The sequence below is a fragment of the Dinoponera quadriceps genome, unplaced genomic scaffold (genome assembly GCF_001313825.1).
Source record: "Dinoponera quadriceps isolate SergipeBrazil2010 unplaced genomic scaffold, ASM131382v1 scaffold7306, whole genome shotgun sequence".
Classification (NCBI taxonomy): Eukaryota; Metazoa; Arthropoda; class Insecta; order Hymenoptera; family Formicidae; genus Dinoponera; species Dinoponera quadriceps.
The window spans coordinates 43,467-58,475 of NW_014561178.1; the positions used below are offsets into that span (position 1 = coordinate 43,467).

Genomic DNA, 15,009 nt, shown 5'->3' on the forward strand with positions numbered 1-15,009 from the left:
TGTGTGTGTGTGTGTGTGTGTGTGTGTGTGTGTGTATAATTGTATGCCATATGCATATGTATCATTTTTTTAATATAAAACGTATTTTTACACTAAATTCTTTCGACTTTTATATTTATACAATAAAACAATTAGTATTGCAATACATTTGAAATAAGAAATTACAATTATATATATATACACACACATACATATAGAATTGAACATTTAAAAAATATGTAATATTACAATCACATTAAATAATATTATTTTTTAAATATTGTCAGGACATGTAACTATCTGTTAATATTCCAGAAATATTACTTAATATTAAATAATATTGCATATAAAGAAGATGGTACTATGGTTCCCTTAATATCTCCACTATTAAATGATGAATTCTAGCGATTACTTATGAAATCATTTGTTCAGTAGCCTGCCGTTACGCAGTGACGATAATATGAGAATACACAATAGCCGGCATTTGTTAGAACGTTTTTACTTTCAAGCATTTTGAAACGTCTTCAAGGTACATTTAGTATTTGATTACACGTACTTCCTCATTCTTCCCAAACCGGCTTCACACGATGTGAGAAATTTAGACGAACGTAGGCGGATGTTGGCAATTAATATTGATGACGTATGTTGGGTGAATGTAATATATGTGATTATATAACGCAAATATAATATAACATAATATAACATAAATAACATAATATAACGTACATGATCAATATAATTTCCAACGTTCGTCCGACATTTGCCATATCGTGTAGAGCCAACTTGAAACTTGAGCAAGACATGAATATACGAGAGGTACTTGATAAATCAGTGACTTTAAAATGTTTTTTTGTTTTTTTCCAAAATACGACTTATTTTTCAACATAGTCTCCTTTTTCCCAACGATATTCCAACTTCTTTAAGCCCTCCGAAAAATGCGATTTCTCGAACTCTGCAAAATAGGCGTTTGTTTCAGCGATGAACTTCTTGTTTGATGCGAATCTTTTTTTCCACCGAGCATTTGGAAAGAGAAAGAAGTTGCAGGGGGGTAAATCCGAAGAATTGGGTGGATGAAGGAGCAGTTCGTAGCGCAATTCGACTAATTTTGGCTTTCGACATACGGAATTCACTCTTTTCTATTATAGCAAAATAACGCAAACTTATCCGCTTTCGCTGTTAAAAATTTATTGTTCGACAGATCTATTTGAAATCTTTGTGTGTATGCCTTCAAAGAAAATTGTGGCAAATGTCACAAATAATATCAAATTTGCGATTTGAGCGCCATCTCTTATCAAAGTCACTAATTAATTAAGTCATTAGTTAATTAATATTTTATTATGCTGTACACGCTTCGAATTATGCAAAGTTAAACAACAGTATGATATTTTTTTTGCTAATGTGGCCTCCCATTAAAATAGAATTACCATGACTTCTTTTTCGAAGTTTTCATATCGAAATAGTTACTCGATAAGTCAATGATTCGAGTTAAGTTTAAAAGTCTACATTAAACATTCACGGTTATATTCATTGTTGTTTCTTCTAAAAAAGTATATTTTGAATAAATATATAAATTCACAACAAAACAAAAGTGTTTCCAAACAAAACTGATTTTTTAGGAGACCGCATTACTATCTCTGTTTATCTCCGATCCATTTTATAGCGTCGCCACTTTTTTTATAAATAACGTCCTAAGTAACGAATATTTCGTTTTGAGTCTAGAATCGACTGAACAATACTTTGTCGAATGTAATCGTTAAGTTTTCAATTTGAAAATATTGATTATTAACAAAGTTATTGTATAAAATATAAAAAGGAGGCCATAATACCACCTTCTTCTCTACCATCAAGTTGCGAGATTTCTTCTTTCTGGACGTTCTTTTCTTTTTTCTTCTTCCTTTTCTTTTCATTTTCTGACAATTGCGACTCCGATAGATAGACAATGGTCCGCCAATTTAAGAAACCTTATTTTTCCTTTTCTGTTTCTTTCTTTCCCTCTCCCGCTTCCCGCTCGAATAGCCGTCCCGTGTGACGATACTTTGTTCTTTTTTCAGTTGTATACATATAGAACGGATACACAATGGTCTCTGCGACGGCTTTTTTTCTCTCTCTCTCCTTTTTTTTTTTTTTAGCAAGATGCTGACTCCGTGACTATGCTGATTTGCTATAGTTGCACGTGCAAAAAAAATATGGCCCGGCTTATGGAGATTTCTTTTCGTTACTCACACGTAGCTCCTTCCTTTTTAAGCGAGGATAACGCATCCGGGACAACGGAACAACTAATGTTAATAGATTCCGCATCGAGCCGTCGAGAGACTCGAGAAGATTCTGAGGATCGAACTATTTGTACACAAGCATAAAGAGCTTATTAGCTGCGAGTATGCTAAATTAATTTCCCCGTTTCCTGGATTTCACGTAGCTGATTTCTCCAATTTTGCATACTCCTCGTGTAGAAAATTCCGTGTAATATATTTACGATGCAGGATGTCAGGAGAAGGAGCGGTCAAGGTTTCTCCCCACGTGACCAGATATCAACATTGTCGCACTATTGCTCATCGATATTAAGAATACATCTAATCACGAGGCGGCATCGATCATTTTCCGAGGTATTCATCGGCGTGGCGCATCACAATGACTCATTGGAAACTCACTGGATGAATCTATGAGGAAGAGAGAGAATTCTTCCAATGAGAGATGCTACACGCGTAAATACGCACGGCGCTGCGAAAAATACCGTCCCGTCATTCGTGATGAAATATACGTAGCGCGAACGCGAATCTCCCGAATTGCCAATGCGGTTTTCTCCAAGTTGATCGAGCTCAGAAGGATGCAAATGCTGCGTTTCGCAGTTGACAAATGATGCTCCGTCCTCCGGGATTTTTACGGATCGAATGCGCCAAGAAGAAAACGAAAACTTGAACTACTTTCTTACGCAACTCTCGTATAACGTTAACAGCGAATGACGACGACGATGATCAGAGTGGGCACACATAATCCCGAAATTTGAGAAGTAAGACAATATCCCGAAAAATCCTAATCCTGAAAACTGACGACAAGACGATCTCCCGAAATATTGGAAAAAACTAAGTTGCCTTGCAAAGTTATAAACTTTACAAAATGATTCCAGTATTCAGTTTTCGAAATTGTATTGACTTTTCAGGATAATAATTGCATTCTTTCGATATCTCGAGAAAGTTGCATTTCGGGAGATTGTATTCATTTTTCGGGATGTTGTTCTACTTTTCAAATTTCGGTACTGTTTTGTCGGGAACATGCATATCCATCCCAATAAGGAGATGTGAAAAAATCACATTACGTTCCGAAAGCGGTGACTGTAACATAAACATTCGAATTTTTGATATCTCTTCTCTTTTTCTCCGTCTTTCTACCTTCCTTTCTTTTTCTCTCTGTTCTTTACCGCGGCTAGAAATTTGAAGCGCGACATGCTTCGGTGCTGATGCCACCACCGTCACGTCCCAGCCGGCGGCGAGGTTGCTTAGCGACGAGCGAATCAACAAACGAGGGATCTCCGAGATCATTGACAGCCGAGCTTATTCAGTGTTCCGATCTCTCTTTTCGCAGAATAATCAAATCGGGCACACCGTATCGAAACGCGGCTCTCGACCCAAAAATGTCGTCCGAGGCGGAAAAAAAGAAAATAGCGGCCACCTACAGAGTGAACGAGCCGATGGACAATCTGAAAATCAGGTGTCGCGTCATTCAAGTGTTTCTCCTACATAGAAAAGTTCATATGAATAAACTCGACTTAAGGTTGTAAGGCTCAGTGTCGTATTTGCCATGGCGTATCAAAGCCACTTATAAATTTAGTATTTATTAAGCAAAATTACGTTTCTATATTTTTATTTCAGTATTTAAATAATAAATATTAATTTGAAACAAAGCTGAGATAAACATATATACACAATTTTACAAACACAAAAATATTATTTAAAAAATTTTTCCTATTAATGTTCTATTTATGCATCCGTTGACCTATTAGAAATACACAAATAATAGAAAGGGGTTTATAAGTATTTATGTGCATGTGTGTGTATATTTTGAGTACTATTATAAATTATGAAATTAATATCCCTATATTTTCAAAACAAAATAATTCTGAAATTTGTGTATAATATCTGCATGTTATCTTCATATATCTGCATATTATTATCATATCTTTAATATCATAGCAATTTTTGTCGCGGTCTTGTTTTTAGTCTAGAAGATATTAAAAGTACAAATTAAAAATAGCATACTAATCTCAAGGAACATGTATAAAAAGTGTCAACTTTAGTTACAAACATCTCAGCTCTTGAACGATCAGTCTTTTTCTAATTGCACGAGCAGTTAGTGATATTTCACTGTATACGTAGTACAAGTTTCATCGAATTCTTACAAAACTCATTTCGCCTTACAACCTCCTTAACCGTTTGAGTGCGAAAGAGCGATTTTGCGCTTCTTCTGTTTCGCTCGAAAAGTACCAGCTGCGAAGCCGATAACCGGCACACGCTCGGCTTCTGTCGATGCGCGACTTTACGGCTACCATTCCGTTTTAGGTAAAAATGAAATAATGAGACAACTGATAAAAGAACGAATTTTAATTGCAATCTAACATTTAGATGCAATCATTGGAGAATAAGACAAGCGCTATCGCACCGTTTGGCATTTCTGGATGGGGAATAAGACAAGCGAAAAAGCGCTCCTTGGCACGTTTTGACAGGGAAACAGCAGAGACGCGTGGCACTCAAACGGTTAATATGACATACAGAAATTCAATATGTGCAAATTCGATTCAATACATTCAATTCAACATCAATCGAGTTTAAAGTGATTCAATTTAATTCCCGGCAATATTGAACCGAAAATAGTTTCTCGCAAGTTCCCGACATCTCGTCGGACCTCGAAAGAAGATATAGGTTCGTCGGAAAAATGGTGTGCATTTGATAACGTCGAATTAACCTCTCTCTTTCACAGGCAGATGCGAAATTTACAAGAACAAAGGAGAATGGTGGTTTATTCGCGTTGCAACTTTGTGTATACTGAACTTCTGTTTATCGTGCAAGTCCATTAGATTCGTCCGTGTTTTCCAGAGCACGTCACATCTTCAATCAAGACAATAAAGTTGTTCCCGCTTTCGCGATATCTCGTATTTCGTAGCGAGACACCGATTGCACTGATCACAAAAATTCGCGTCATAATTTTTATACTTTTTGAATTTTAATTCTTTCTATTTATTTATACTTATATGTTGAAAGAAAAAGTATGGCAATGAAAAAATTATTTAGCTATAGTTCGAGAAATACAGACGATAATTTAATTTTTGTAAATTAATAGTATGAAAGAGATAAAAAATAAAATAGCAGAACATATTTTTACTGAAACATCTTATTTTTATGTCTCATACTGACAGAAAAGCTAAAATTCTTGAATGTTATATTATCAAGTGTTTTTTAACGGTTTTGAAATAAAGGATATTACAGCAAAAGAATTAAAATAGTCTATCTTGCTACAGGAAATTAAAACACATGTCTCATTCATAAATTTTTACAAAACTGTTATACATACTACGCTATACTACCTCAAAGTAAAAAAATTATCTTTAAAAGAGATTTCTCACACAGTACACTTTATCTGAGAAACACAGACATCATTTTGGGATATCGCAATAACCGTTATATCCTAAGATGGTTTCATTTATAAGGTCAAAGCTACCATACCATAAATTATATTTATAAATATTTCGCATAAATTTATCAAGCTTCTACAATGTTGTATTAAACATTACATTTCTAGCAGTATTGGCCAACTACCTTAACACTTAATGTCATGGGCGTTATCGGTGACCGGCGCTATGATATTATCACGTCTTTTTAAATTATTACCGCGTCATGAAACATGATTAATTGCTTTTATAAAATGGGCTGTACAGCCAATAAAGGGCCAATGAAACGTAGCGGAAGATACACCTCGAATTATATTTTTATTTACCGTAACTTTAGTGATGTAGAAATCATCAGTTAAACGTTTGTACGATTAACGGAAATCAACGCGGCATTCAACGTATTGATCATCGGCGGTTCGCGTGCAACGAAAGAGAGAAGATAACAAGAGAGAGAGAGAGAGAGAGAGAAGAATAGCGCGATCGGATTCCACGACTTGCGTTCGCGCGAAATCAGGAAACGAGAGGAGGATCGAAAAAGAAAGAGAAAGAGAGAGAGAGAGCGCGTGGGCATCTGGCCCAGGCAAGCCACCTTTACCGAGTTCCATTCGAGAACGTTGTCGGCGATTTGTTTGTTGTTTCAGAGTGCGAGTCGTGCAGCAGAGGTCTCCGCTCGCCGAGCTGCTGGCGGAGGAGTCCGAGGGTGAGACCAGAGACTCCAATTATTTGGTGGAGGAGGATTGTATTTTTGGCTGGCAGGAGAAGGTGTTCGGTCCGTTCGAGATCGACTTCTACGCGGACGAGAAGAATTGCCTGACCGACTGTCAGCGAGAGTATCATCGGCGTATACGCGACGACGAGGAGGAGCCGCCGAGGACCGGCCGATTGTACACCTACACGGAGAACGACTCTTTCTACTTCGATAACGATCTCCTCACGGAGCCCTACAGGCAGGCAGTTGAATGTTCGACTGTTCATTCACCCCCCGGCGGAAAAAAAACAAAAGTCGCTCGCGACAGCTCTCTTCCGATGCACCGAGCGGACTTGCTTATCCCTGACGACACTCCTCCGTCACCGATCATTCCCGATTGTTAACGATTTCGCTCTCGTGCGAGCGTTCGTTTCTCAACTGGTATTTCTTTATTTTGCCTTTTTTTTTTATAACGAGCGAGTCCAGGTTTATTTTCCATCGAGTTCGACATCACAGAGATATGTATCGGCAAACACGAGTTTCGCTTCCGAATTCGAAACCAAACAAGATAGCAAAATTTTGATTAGCAAATTCGACTATATCCGCACTACGTCGAATTGGTACACGCTCAAGGCTGCTGTACATAAAGCAGTTATTTAAGTAAAAAAGCACGTAAGCATTTTGAACGATTAGTTATCTAATAATGATATTGGCACGTTAACAGAACATATATTAATTATTTCAACGTCGAAATGCTTATTTTATGCCATTGTATGTGGATACTTTATGCACAACGGTCTTTATTATGCATTAATCCGATGTAGCGCACGTGATTGAATTTGCTACAAGAGAGATGTCTTACGACTCTTAGTCCATCGTCGAGGTCATTTTAATTAATGACGTCAGAAACGAGAAAATATACGCTCAAAATGCCAGCAAAATACGTCGGAATAAAAGGATGCGTGCTATGAAATAGCATTTGTGATCCGTTGAGCGGATTTATGATTTATGTATAAATACTCCGAGAAAATTCCCCTTTTGCTTCAATAATCAATCAATAGTCGCAAAATTAACGTTACCAATCTTTAACTGCGTGATTTTACCTGGGAATCGAGAATCTGAAGAGTGTCGCGTTAAGTTGGATATATACTGAGGAACGAACAACGAGCGCAAATTTTCGATATTACAATTTGAAAGATGTGTACGCCACAACGAATCTGAACAGAATGTTTTGAGGCTGATTCGCTCATAAGGTTGTTTATCAAAGAAAATTTAGACACGAATATACACATTCATATTACACATTTGCTGTTGGTTCGTTGTTATGTACATACAGAAAGATACCGCATTCAAATGTTATTTATTTTAAATATATCATAAGTTTATATATCCACAAATCTATCATAAATTCATCATAATTACAAGAGTATAATGTTAAGAAGTTTATCATAAACATCGAATTTATTCCAAATATATTCTTCTTAATAAAGTTAAGTACTTCAATCAAAAATATCAAATTAAAACAAATTCACATTCGGTTTGATTTAACTTATTCGAATTAGTCGAATTTGACTTTTCTCCGATGTAATTTATAATATTCTCCAAAAGAGAATAAATTTTTTCCTTAGGATATGTAATAATGATTTTTTTTAAAGCTTTGTGATAAGTATATATTTGAAGACTATTATTATTAATGGAATATTAACAAGAAAATATTCTGTGTTGACGATAACTATTATTTAAAAGAAGGAAAGTAAACTGAGTGATCGCTTTACTCAACAATAGAATGTTATTTTTTTCTGTGTATACTAAGAAAAAGATTTCTTCAAATTTAATAAATTTTATTGCATTCAAATAAATTTCATCATCGGCATGCTCCAAAGAAATTAATTGTTTCAATTAATAAGTACGATTGTTAGACTTTTCAACGGATATATATCTTTATCTTAAATAAAAAATCTTTTTGAAACGAAAGATAATTTTCTTATAAAGAAATTATTTGTTTCATTTTACATATTCTAACCAAATAATATTTTAACATGTTGTTTCTACGAAACAAATTTTAGTCAAATAGAAACACTAAATCTAAAGAAAATCTTTTTCTCTGTGCGTCCACTTTCAAAGTCGCCTCCCCCCCAGATAACATTAAACGTCCTTTTAGACATACGTATTACTTGAACCTCGTTTACAGGTCGTACCTATCGAGAAAGAATCAGACGGCGCTGCCGGTCCTGCGGAATCGCAAGCCCTTCCGGGAGCGGTACAACAAGAGCGTGGTGGACGACAGGTGCACGGACGAGCGAGTCCGATCGAATCATTATCTTTACACGGAATGCACCGCCATGTATGTGATGGCCGATCTCTCTCGGCGCGAGGAGCCCGCGAGCGGTTCGGACCGCGACTCAGAGACGCTGTTGTGCACCGTGACTTACGACAAGGCGCGCAAACTGCTGACGATTAACCCTGATTTCGCCGGCGAGCCCTACGACATTACCAATAGCTACGGCATCAAGTACAATTACTGGATCGAGCACGTCTCCGAGAAGCAGAGCCCGTTGGAGCTGCAGCAGCGACGCGAGGACACGCGGCGCGTGAGTACGTTCACCGGGCGTCCCGAGGGAGCTCTTCGCCGTCCAGCTCGGAAAGCTGGTGTTTTCGTGGAAAACGGCAAGCGGCGATCCCGAGACGTGCGAGACGGGCTCGTTTATTTACGTTACGGCGCGGTTACATTTATATCCGACATTCTCCTCCGCGCTGACCGATCTTCTTCTACGTGTGTGTGTGTGTGTGTGTGATGACGTATATATATATATAGTGTACAGATGTTAATATTGTGTAGATACCAATATTCTCAATAATGTCATATTGAAAGAGTGACGCAACGTGATGCAGTTGTGAGCCGCGGCCGGCACGGCGAAAGCACGTCGTCGAAATTGAAAACTCGTGGCGTAACTCGCACATTCGTCATCGTTACTCTGCAAAAAATCACGAACAAACGCACGCACGCGTGGTGTGTAATTAGGGGAATTCACGACGATGACGACGCGGTTAGGGAGTATTGCGACATGCGCATAGGCAATCGCTGTGAAACCTGTGGGAAACGCGTTCTCCCGCTTATCTCTCGAGATCACGTCGCTGAACAGCGGGAAAACTGGCAATTGGCAGATTATCGTGACGATTGGTTGGTCGAGTCTAATTCGTCGCGTTTATGGAAAAGACGTTTGATTGAGTTTATTTAATTAGACGAGCAAACCAAATATATTTTGCTAAAAAATAAAACAGAATCTCGGGTTATACATGGAGAAAAAATGGTCAATTCAATGATAGATATTCTCATATATAAGCAAGAAGATTGTAATATTCTTAGAAGATTTAAGACTATTTTTTTTTCTGTGTAAGAACCTGTGTAAGACTGTGTAAGACTATTTTTTTTTCTGTGTAAGAACTGTGTATTTAGTTTATGCATATAGAAAAAAAAAGTGCTGGATTCAAGAAAATAATTACTTCAATACTCCTTTTCAGCAAACTTTTACTTGGATCAAGTAAATATTTTTTACTTGAATAATTTACTTGGATCGAGCAAATATTATAACTTGATCCAAGTAAAAATTTGCCAAGGAATGTTAGAGTAATTATTTACTTGAATCCAGCACTTTTTTCTGTGTAGGAACCAGCAATTCTGTTTCCTTCGATCAAAACGCGTTTGGTTGTCCAGATGAATTCAATCAAACTTTTTCCCGTGTTGCACATTATACAGAACATTCGATATAACTCGCTGAATTGTCCGAAATCGGTGCTTTCAGGCAATCCAGTCTCGCCGAAAACGCTCCTCGAGCGTGCAGCGTCCCCCGATAACATCGATCGATTGGGGAAACGCGGCGCAACACGTGGAGGCGGTTCGCTCTGTGTGTCGGCCACATGTGTCGAATTGTGACGGTGATGAAATAATTTGACGAACGCGTTAACGTCATTTCATGAGCGAGCCCGATCGTCGTGTATCTCAATGAAAATCGTCGGCACAGCGCGGCGTAGAGAGTTTGTACTGTTAAGTCCGTATCGGAAACTACCGATCAGGATTGAGATTGAATTAAAATTCGGCCAGAGCAAAATTCACTAAACTCGAGTTTAGCGAACCTTGAACTGTGATCGGCCAAATTTCAATTTCAATCTCAATCCTAGTCTGATGCAGGAAATTTGACCGATTTCAGAGAAAATCCCTTGAATGTTTCACTCGGTCGACAGGCGGGCGTGACGGGATTATTCATTATTTGAGGAAAACCAGGAAAAACAACTGACGCACGTACCCCACGTATGACACCTCCGAGATCTGGCGCATCACTCTCTGCGGATAGAACATGATGAACGCCGTCGTTGTTTCACACCAAAAATTGTCCCTCGATACTCCTCCGCTCTTTTTTTCTCTCTCTCTCTCTCTCTCTCTCGCAGGATTATGGCATCTTCCCCGTCAGTGCCCCGTCGTCTCCTTTGCTCTGTTCTTCCGGTCGTTCGGGAAAGCGCATCCGGAAGTCTCGGGACCCGATAATTTCACCGTCCTCTTCTCGTGCATGATTGTACCGTCGTCGTTAATTAGCGGCCAGAGACGCACGGTAGTGTATATGTACGTAACTAAACGAGACGAAACGACGACCGAATCGCGTCGAGTGTGTATGTCAGACGTGAGTGTCCCCGCGCGGAGCGAATCGGCCACCGCGACTGCCTACGCTCAACTGAATCCTATGGTTCTCCGAATGTCTTCCTGAACGCTCTCCTCCATGAGGTGTGATGTTAGCGCTATCGTCCGCGTGTACGTGCGGGTACACAGTTTACCCACGTGCACAGTGGGGCAGGAGTATCTGCAAACACACGGAGAGCGGCTTTCACACAATTCTACGACCGGCAGAAGCGGCAGTAGGGGTCGTATCAACACACACCACCACCGCCGCCGAGGAACGTAGAGTGAGATTAGCGATTTTTATCTCACGCTCTTTCCTCCCCCCCCCCCCCCCCCCNCTGGTAGACACACACACAGCCACGCGACGTGCGCGTACGGAGGATATGAAAATATGCCCGCTGTCGTGTAATTCGTGTAAGCGGAAATCTCGGTCGCTACATCTGCTGGCTCAGCAAACTTTTATTATCCGACTCGAGTCGCACGAGCAGAAATTGACGCGGTTTAAATTGCGTTCCGCAGTTATTACGATTGAGCGCGATACAGATTTGTATCTTTCCGAAACAACCGATTACACACGCGTATATACAGTGTCCATTGAGTAGACCCAGTTATACTCAAAGAGGCGATTCTTTGGTTTATTTCAAGTGGAAAAGTTCGTATAAACATGTGTCCTAAACGGCTCAGTTTCCGAAATACATAATGTCGAAGTTTGAAGGAAAATGTTAATGTCACATAGGTTTTAGGATTTTTATTGGAACTTGGTGTAAGCTTATATAATATATCAGGGGTGGTATTTCAATAATACAATAGCCAAAAAATAAAAAATTAGAAATGAAACAAATAAATTGCTGAAAATAGCCATTTTCCGTATACCCTTCGATCTTCTTTTCCAAAGATTGACGTATCGTTATATATATAATATTATTAATATCGTTAATATTAACAATTGTTATTAAACATTTGCAGGAGGTGCAACAACAGCTCGTCCATAAAGAGGCGGAAGTATACAAGGAATTACAGTTGGCACCAGCGAATCTGTCTGCGGTATATTTAGGCTTGGACATCGTGTCGGCCCACGGTTTCTCTTACGACGGACTGTTTGTCACCTATTTCGTTGATCTGCCGCAACACTGGAGCACAAAGCAGAAAGAAAGGCTATTCGGAAGAACGCAGAAATGTCTCTTGGACAATAAATCGGCGCACTTCAGTTATTGCACCGATATATTGTTGCATTACCCGTCGAAAGAGATTCAACCGAGTGCGAATATATCGCCGCTTTGGCCTCGTCTACTATTCTCTGTGGCGTCTGTGGATAGTTGGACCAGGTAATTACACGAGAGGCTTACGTTTCTATCTGGCTTGAATATTCTATATTGCGTTCTTTCTAATTGTTTTTTCAAGATATCTACTCAAACTCGAAAAAAATCTTCTCTCAATTCCCTGATTTTTTAGGCAATTTGTTAGAAATTCCAGGTAAAATAAAGGTAAAAAATCCAGGTAAAAAAAAAACTTTTAAATATATCTTGCAAATGAATATATATTTATTGTTTGAAGTTCTTCATATTTTCGAAAAGTTTATAAATCATGAAACAAAATTAAGAATCATTCGAGTTTCAGTGATTAAATTTGAAAAATTTGGAAAGAAACTGTAAGGACTCTAAGAAAAAAAATATTTTATTTTGCATGAAACTTTCAAATTTTATTTTCGAAAGTTAGGGAAAAATGATGTAATGCATAATCGGTACAAAAATTCAACTTTTACCAAACTAGTAAAATAATTAATACGTCTTAAAATTAAACAAAATTACATCTAACACGAAATCATTGTCTTCAATAGTGAATATCGAATTAGTTGTAAAATCAGTGTACTCTAAACGTTAGAGCAGAAATCATAATATAATTAAACATTTAAATTGCATATGTAGATATGAGATAAAAAATATTAAATAGAAACTTAAAAAATCAACTTTAAATATACATGTACACAGAATGTTAATAAGTTTGCATCTGCGATTTGGCGTTACTTTTTATCAGTTTATTAGTTATAAAATTAAAATTAATTTAAAGTTAGGTCGAAAAATTTTGAACTATTGTTTTCTATAATTTTTAAGGAGGAAAATATTATTAAATAAAATTCTGTCAACCAATATTTGTCTATAAACAACGAGATAATATGGCTTTCAAATAAATGTCCATTTGAAATTCCAATAACATTCCCTGATTTTTCCAAGCATAAACAAATTTTCTGAAAATTCCAGCCTTTTTCCAGGTTGGTAGACACCCAGTTTTTGTTGAGATTATTACGCTTGTATCAATTAACGCGTTTCAATTTAATTGATCGCAGATATCGAATAGAGGGATATGCAGCACTACCGTTGCCAATGACGCCTGGCTCGTACGAGTTCACAATCCCTACGTGGCGTGCAAAAGGAAATTTCATCGACGCATTAAGACGATTCTTCATTGGCGGCTCTTACGAACTCGAGGACATAACGTATTGCGGTATTCCAGCGGCGCACGAGGGTAAAATTTTGGATAAGTCAAATCTGAATGTTGTCTCTAGCGGGGATATCAAAGTCAACGTTAATATCGCTCATCAAAACCGTACACTTGCGAAATATCTCGATTATCAAGTGGACGGCTCAAGTAGAATAAGTACTGATGCACTTATGAACAGTGTTGAAAATGTTCTTGAACAATTTAAGGCGGCTAAAGAACGTATGATACAAATAAGAGCGATGAATCCATAACTATAAGTTATTCTAAACAATAATAATTGAGAAAGATAAAGACTGATTGACGAAGTTAATAAGAGTCTGTTGAGACTCAAATGTATATGTATGTAAATGCTGGTATCTTGGTAGTATAGTAACGTCAAACCTTGTTGCTAATTCACGTTTAGTTTGAGATGTATCCGTTTCCATTACAGCTTTCAGTTTATCCACTTTGGTCTCAGTATGGTCACAGCCGTAGTCGTCTAAATATCTCATTTTTAAGATTAAAATCTCTAGAACGGAACTTTTCAAATCATTGATGTGTTGTGCATTCATTAGCCAAATCCTCACCAAACACGTCGTTGATATTTCGAGCTGTCTGCGTTGTATTGGTTCCACGACGGAACTCATATTCGAAAATAACACGAATTTTTTACTTATCCATGGTTTCACGAAAATTGATATGAAAGAGACAATTCGAAGGATAATCACAAAGCAAAACGTGCGTTGAAAGAGTGATAATATATCTTCACAATAAAAAAAAAAAAAGAACTATCAAAGTGAAATGTCATATAAAAGTCACCTTATTCTTTTTTACGTAAACGACCACCTGAGGTCTTTAGATCCTAATTAAAAACCGCTATTATTAACAAAATATAGCATATTATCGATTGTTCTATGATTTATTATTATTTGGGGACATTGTAAATATAAGTTTACTTGCTATTTTTGTAAAAAAATAAGGGAAAACCAAAAAAATACTTAAGAATCGAAATAAGTACATCAAGTGTCTTATTATGACAGTGATCGTAATAAATGAAGATATTAATTTAAAGTGTGCTGTTTTACTGCCTTTTTCGATGGAATAAGATATTAAAAGGTTAGTAAAAAATAATTATTAAAAAAGATTGAAAATATATTAAATAATATTCATTTTATAAGAATATAAATAAGGCTAAATTGTGATCATACAAAGTTACTAGTATTGATTCAGGATTGTAAAAAATGATTTATTTTTATATTTTTTCATTGTATTATATAAATGTATAACACAATAAATATTTTTAAACAAATAATAAAAAATTTTAAAAAGCATAGATATTTCTTTGTTTAATATTAAGTAATAAGCGCGGCGATCATCGCACATTGGTCGGTCGCAGTTTGAGCAAACTTCCTTTGTTTTTTTTGTCCTTGTTGTTGTTGCACAACGCTCAACGTTTCCTTTCTTCCAAATATAAACGATTAAAATATTGGGTTGTTCGGAAAGTAATTTCGTTTTTTGTGGTGAAAATGAAAG

At 37.2% G+C, this 15,009-nt stretch overlaps 2 protein-coding genes across 4 annotated transcripts in view; one reads left to right on the top strand and one right to left on the bottom strand.

The window, feature by feature from the left end:
• LOC106750957 (rhomboid-related protein 3-like) overlaps positions 1–10,711 on the bottom strand; it is an 18,484-nt gene extending 7,773 nt beyond the window's left edge. For 2 of the 3 annotated variants that reach the window (XM_014631658.1, XM_014631650.1), the window contains exon 1: positions 10,631–10,711. In XM_014631658.1, coding sequence (XP_014487144.1) covers positions 10,631–10,683 — 53 coding nt within the window. In that variant the 5' untranslated portion in view covers positions 10,684–10,711. Of the gene's footprint in view, positions 1–2,202; positions 2,236–10,630 lie in introns of those variants that run through there. The other variant, XM_014631656.1, reaches the window with a different exon arrangement.
• A 393-nt stretch (positions 10,712–11,104) lies between these two features.
• Positions 11,105–13,768, top strand: LOC106750960 (Meckel syndrome type 1 protein-like). The gene is made up of 3 exons (XM_014631666.1): positions 11,105–11,282; positions 11,965–12,323; positions 13,343–13,768. The coding sequence occupies exons 1-3, from the start codon at positions 11,109–11,111 to the stop codon at positions 13,746–13,748; spliced, it is 939 nt and encodes a 312-aa protein (XP_014487152.1). The 5' UTR covers positions 11,105–11,108; the 3' UTR covers positions 13,749–13,768.
• Positions 13,769–15,009: the final 1,241 nt, after the last annotated feature.